The sequence below is a fragment of the Tetrahymena thermophila genome (assembly GCF_000189635.1).
Source record: "Tetrahymena thermophila SB210 genomic scaffold scf_8254741, whole genome shotgun sequence".
NCBI classification, from domain to species: domain Eukaryota; phylum Ciliophora; class Oligohymenophorea; order Hymenostomatida; family Tetrahymenidae; genus Tetrahymena; species Tetrahymena thermophila.
The window spans coordinates 168-6,926 of record NW_002476504.1 but is presented as its reverse complement, the minus strand read 5'-3'; the positions used below and the strand labels follow the sequence as shown (position 1 = coordinate 6,926).

Here is a 6,759-nt window from a genome sequence, read left to right as displayed (position 1 = left end):
TGGATAACACTTTTCATTTGCAGTATTGTCGAATCGATAGAATATTGTTAATAATACATTTAATAACGAGTAAGAAGATATTTGCAGTCAATTTAATTCACATAAAAATTCATTCATTTCAAGTTAGCATAGAACTTCAATTAACAAAAAACATTAAATGCTCGCTGAACAAATCAACTAATTTTCTTAGTAAATTTAAAAATTCTAAAGCGACTATCCCTCTGTTCTAAACAAGAATTAAATATAAGAAAATAATCAAGAAAATGAATTTAATTTTAATAATAATTATTATTAATAAACTGATTAGATTCAATAAAAAAGGTAAAGTACCAACAGTAGCTTTAGCTAGAATATTTTACAAATAGATTCGTTCGAAGAATAAAATAAAGTTTTCGATAATTAGCAAATTAAAAAAAACAACAGAAGCATAAGTGCTTGCTTAAATAATGGCTAAAATAGATAACAATAAGAAATTTAACAAAAAAAGAATTTAAGATTAAATACCCAAGGTAATAATGCTTTAATTGAAAGGTGTGAAACAGAATAAGTTAAGCAGATGTCGAATAAAAACTAAGGAATGATCAAATTAGATCAAATTTTACCAAATTATTTTACTAATCACAGAGTTCTTACTGAATCAGCAGACTTTTCTGTCAAAAATATCAATAGATTCTAAAGTAATCAATAAGTTAATGTTGTAAGTTAAAGCATCCCTGGCAATTTCAAGCAAGAAGCTATGCAAAGTAACCTAATTAACATGAAGCATAATGAATCTATTCAGTTAAGTTAACCTTATAAAAATTAAAGTATCGATCATCATATATAATATAATAATTAAGATTAAAATATTTTAAATTTAAGTGAAATTGCATTTAATTAATCAGAAGTATTGAAAGAAAACAATTCTAATTTATAAAATAATTGTTAACTATAAAATGAATAATTGACATGCTTAAAAGATGTCTTTGACAAAACTTCTCAAAGCTTTTATTAACAACAAAATCAAATCAACAGCCAAATTCAATATTCTTAAAACAAAATTGATCATCTACAATAATAAAACAACTCATTTGTGGGAAAAATCTAAGACATTCAATTAAAATATGATTTGATCTAAAAGCAGTTAGAACAATCCTAATAAGAAAACAAATCGCTTAAAAAATAGCTCTCAGAAGAAAAAAATAAAAATGTAAACTTATAAATTAGAGTTGATCACCTCACGAAAAAAAGCAAATCATTGCAAAAGAAAAATGAACTACTACTCCTTGAAATAGATATGAACAAAAAAACCTACGAGATGAAGTGTGAAGCTTTGCTCAAATAAATTTATAATTATCAAAGTTTAGAAACAATTTAAGATAAAGGTAATTAATAGCAGCTTAATTAAATAAATCAGCAATATGAAACTCTACTTGAAAATTTCATAACGATTAATGAAAATGGATAGAACAATAATGTCCTTGATATTTCCAATTCCTAAGTGAAAAACATGCAAACGTTTGCTGATCCGGTAGATGATAAAGAAAACATTTAAATGTAAAAAATATTGTTTATTTATTATTTAATTTATTCTTTATATTTCCAATATATAAAAAGGAACAACTAATTTGTAAAGTAAGAAAACAATTCGAAGCTTTCTAGCCAGTTTTAAAGCAGCAAAGTATCTGTTTCACAGGATTTTATAAATTTAATCCATAATAACGAATAATATCAAAATAATTAATATAACATCATTGATATGAAAGACCTCTAAATTTAAATCAACCCTTCAAGCCCTTTTTCTAATTCAAACGCATCAAAAAAGCTAACGATGAAACTAAATTAATTGAGCTTGATTAATAGAAATAATTAGCCATATTAAATTAATGAAGATTTATGATAAATATTCAAAACTAAAAATACTCTTTATGTATCTATTTTGTAATGAATTTAAAGAAATGGCTTTGCTTATCAGATATCTTAATTAATTCATGTATATATGTATGTTTATATATTTATTTACTTGTTTTACATAAGCATATATATTTATAAATTGCTTATGCAATACAATAGAATAACATTAATATACTTATTTATAATAGAATTAAATTTATTATTATATATATATTTTAATCGATAGAGCTAATTTAAACTTCACGCTCTTTTTGATCATATTTCTATTCTTAAATCATTATTTTTCTATTATGAAATAAATATTTAGTAGAATAATAAATATTATATAATAAATTCAAAGAAATTTTAAAGTAATAAAAAAAGGTATCGAAATAGGTTTCGAACCTAACCTGAAAAATTGAAAACCCTGATTATAACCTCTTCGTTTATTTTTTTTCTCATATTGCTAGTATTCATAATTAAAATTTAAGAATTTATTTTTCATCCATATTGTTTTTTGACTATTCAATTATTCCATTCAAATATTTAATTTGGTGTAAACTAGATTAATTATGACATAAATGCGTCTTCTTTTATATAAAACTCTACTTAAAGAAAAATCAAAAAGATATTTAATCAAAACAAGGAGGGAAATTAAGATTCTATTAAATATTCTAATAGCTCACTATTTATTATTTTGATATAGATAGAAGACCATTTCTTGTAATAAAAAGAATACTTAGGGGATAGAAGGTTTTATAACTAAACTTTGCTAAAATAGTTGCATATTTAACTATATAAATACTCTTATAATTAAATAAAGCATGTGAAAAGTAGCTTTTTTTGTAATTTATTTGCCATATTCAAAAAAAGACATAAATTTGCTCTATATTAATATTACGAGTACTATGGTTATTTCAGTAAAGAATACAGCTTATTTGCATATTATTTTTACTATTAGAGTAGTTTTAACGTACAAAATAATATTAACTTAGCTATCTTTTGAGCATATTTTTCAAGTTATTGGCACTACATATCAAATATATATTTATTATCCGCAAATCCTTTATTCAAGAATAAATTTTTTGTGGAAACTTCAAAGAATATGAATACTATTTATATTTTACCTACTTTTTGTTGTTTTTATAAAAATGGTGAGGTATTTTGTCTAATATACATTTGTTATTGTATTTATTTCAACAATTACATATTTGCTTTGTTGATTGGCTCTCAATATTAAAAAATAAGATAATGCTTGACCATATTTAAATTTTATTTATAAAAGAAAAGGGTCTTTTAATAAGTTCTAGTTTAGAAAGTAGGCACAAAAATGTTATTATATATTTATAGTTCTAAATTTTATTGTATTTTAGAGCAGAATTTACAAAAATTTTGACATCTAAGCTTCATTTATTTAATGATCTATGTTTTAAATTATATTTTGGTTTTGCTACTTTAAAATTATTGTGCCATTTATTCATATTTTTACTATTAAGAAAACATAGAAAAATATTAATGATAAATATTATTTAGCTTAAACTAGTAAACAAAATAGATACCAAATTACTGCAATAATAGCTAACAGCTTAAGTTGTAAGCTTCTTTACTTCATTGTATTATTAAAGCTATGAATTGTTTTTTTGTTTTCTTTCTTTCATTCTTGCTTTATCTTACGTGTTAGTATGCTAACTTTATTTATTATGTCATTTTGCAATATTTTGTGATTGAGATGATGGCAAGTTGGGATATTTAAATCTTATTCATAAAATGATCTAATATTATTTAATGCGTATTTTTGAAATTTTAATATTTCAAATATTATTTTTAGAGATGATTTAATTAATTTACATCAGATTTTAACAAAAAATAATCATTTAAAAACTTAATGAATTTTGTTTATTGGCAAATAATTAATTAATTCAAATTAATTTGTTAGAAAAAAAAATATTGAGACATTAAAAAATGGAAACAATCAGCTAAAATCTTGAAGGATTCTAAGAAGCTAAATATAAGCTTGCATTGCATCTTCAAAACAGGAAAAAAATCAAAGAGATGTACAAAATGAAAGGTGTCTAAATGCTCGATAAACCTGAGTTAGTCAGTAAAAAATGATTAAATTAATATTAATTTTTTATGAAGAGATTCATAATTATTAATATATATTGATAAAACTTGCATACAGAAATTATTAAAACATTTAATTAATAAAATAAATTCAAAACATAAATTTAATAATTTATCCTGTCTTGATTCTAATCAAATTTAATCTTAATTAATAAAAGTTTCTGATATTTAAGAACCTAAGTTAAAGCTTTAATAAGCTTCAATTTATAAGACTATGAAAAACGAATTAACTAATAAAGGCTACTCTGATTTTAGATTTTTAGGATAAGGAGCATAGGGATTAGTTTTGTTAGCAAAGAATTCGAAAACTAAAATGAGGTATGCTATCAAAGGTGTTTAAGTTAGAGATCCTGAAGGAAATATTGACGAAGATAATAGCAATACAGTGAGACAAGAAATAGAAATACTTAAAAAATGTGGAGACTCTCCTTACGTAGTCAGTCTTTTAGATTAATTTGAAGGAAAACAATTCAGTTACTTAGTTCTAACTGAGTGTTAAGGTACAAATATTAATATTCATTTACTTTAAAATTAATAAAACCGTTTAATTGAAAGTTTTTAATGCAAAATAAATGCTATAAATAAAAAGGAACTCTCACCTAAATTTTAGAAAGGAACTAAAACAAAAGACTGAATGAAATATCAGCAATCAAATATGCTAATGACATTGCTCAAGGTCTCTACTACATTCACTCTAAGAACTGCCTTGTTAATGATCTGAAAATGGATAATATCTTAATTGATTACCATGGAAATGCAGTTGTTTGTAAATTGTTAACAAACACTAACAAGCTTGATTGATTTTCTATAAAATATTTTAAATAGCTGATTTTGGTATGGCAGATAACCTAACATATAAATCTGGCTATGCAATCAATCAATATGTATGAACATATTTTTTTATCAGAAATTAAAGTGGTATAATTATAATAAATTTCAAAAAATGAAAGATGGGAAACTTCTTGTATCAAGCTCCAGAGTGTTATGATCCAGCTGATTCAGATATAGGTAAGGTTTATCATGATGAATATTTAAAATTAGGTGTCAATGTGAGACTATAGCCAAGCAACAGAGTAAATAAATATTTAAAAAAAATTATTTTAATAAAATCAAATTATTATTATGCTTATTAATTTAAACAGAGTGAAGCATGTTCTTTAGGTATTAAATTAAATAAAAAATATAATATTTATTTTTATTTGCATACATTATTAAAAGGATATCTAATTTATACAATGGTCTAGGGAATAAATATTAGTTTAGCATTAAATAAGCACAAGCAATTAAATTATGATGGTGAATTTACAAATTTTGTTTATCACAAATAGCTTAAATATATTATTGAAGGATTAACTAATTTTGTTCCAAAGAATAGAATGCCTATTAAAGAGGCTTTAATTATTTTAAAGGGAATTATTTCTTTTGAATTTTAGTTAGATGACATGCTTATTGAGATGATAGATGGAAACACTCAACAGTTCACAAGTTCACTCAAAAATGAAATTGAGTTTGTTAAAGAATTTTCAAACAAGTTTTATCCAATCATGTATGTTTGTTTATTTTAATCTACTCTTTCGTTAAATTTTTTAAAGTAAAAATGAACAGACCTTAAACTAAGAGTTGAAAGAAGATCATCAAAAAAGATAATATGTTAATTTTTTATTTTTACTCAAAATATCCTCAATTTATTCAAAAAAATTCGTAAAAAAGGAGGCAAAAATAGAAGAATTATAGAAAATAAATCTTTAACTAGAATAAAAAATTAGTGAATAAGAAAAAACAATTAAAGCTTTATTAACCTAATTAGAATAATCTTAAAATTAGTTAATGAATCAACCTTAGATTAAGATGATGCCAACGATGATGAACACGAATTAGTAACATATTATTTTTTAAGAAATTAATAAATAGGAAAAGAAAAGAAAGATGAATTCCCAAGAAAAAAACTAACTTTGAATTCAAGAAATAAGTTTTTAACAGAAACCAATAAAAATATTATTAAAAAGAAAGTATACATTTTTCATCAGTTTACTTCAAAAAAATTAATTAATTTTAATATAATAAAAAATAGCATGTAATTAATTCCTTTCCAAAAGTCATTTATTAACTAAAAAGTTATCATTCAATTAAAAAAATTGAATAGCTAGTAATTTATTTCAATTTATTTGTAAAACCTTAATAATCTTCCATTAAAAATTCTTTAGAAAGTAAATTCCTTCAATTGCTAGAAATTAATATAATATCATATTCCAATAGCAAGTATATTTATCACCCTTTAATTATCCTTTTTAAATTATCTTAACCTATTTTAGCACACAAAAAAAGATGTAATTTTATTCAGTCAATTTCAATATATCAAAATATTTATTTTTTATTAAAAAGGAAGTAAATTACTTTGAAAATCATGATCATAAATTTATAACCATATTCTTTTAGAGGGTCTCATTTTTATCTATAGCTATTACTTTATTTATCTATTTCTCTAATATAGATTGTAATCTCTCATCCCTTCCTTAAAAAATACTAAATTTACTTATATTTTCAAAATAGCATGTAACATTTTTATCAGAAAATGCTTAAATTAACTTTTATATTCAAAATAGCAAGTAATTAATATTTTAGAATGATTTTTGATGAGAAAATAAATGCTGAATTAACTTTCATATTCAAAATAGCTAGTAATTAATTAATATTTTAGAATGATTTTTGATGAGAAAATAAATGCTGAATTAACTTTCATATTCAAAATAGCTCGTAATTAAT

General features: G+C 22.4%; 2 protein-coding genes across 2 annotated transcripts; both read left to right on the top strand. All coding sequences in view use genetic code 6, as the record gives it.

Moving 5' to 3' along the window:
* Positions 1-157: 157 nt before the first annotated feature.
* Positions 158-1,879, top strand: TTHERM_01663100 (regulator of chromosome condensation (RCC1) protein; the record flags this gene model as incomplete). The annotated part of the gene is made up of 2 exons (XM_001029248.1): positions 158-1,536; positions 1,597-1,879. 2 exons carry the CDS (start codon positions 158-160, stop codon positions 1,877-1,879), a joined length of 1,662 nt encoding a protein of 553 aa, XP_001029248.1.
* Positions 1,880-3,834: 1,955 nt separating this feature from the next.
* Positions 3,835-5,952, top strand: TTHERM_001663099 (kinase domain protein; the record flags this gene model as incomplete). The annotated part of the gene is made up of 8 exons (XM_012796376.1): positions 3,835-3,973; positions 4,155-4,496; positions 4,586-4,762; positions 4,822-4,880; positions 4,947-5,069; positions 5,241-5,542; positions 5,589-5,646; positions 5,707-5,952. 8 exons carry the CDS (start codon positions 3,835-3,837, stop codon positions 5,950-5,952), a joined length of 1,446 nt encoding a protein of 481 aa, XP_012651830.1.
* Between the last annotated feature and the right edge of the window lie 807 nt (positions 5,953-6,759).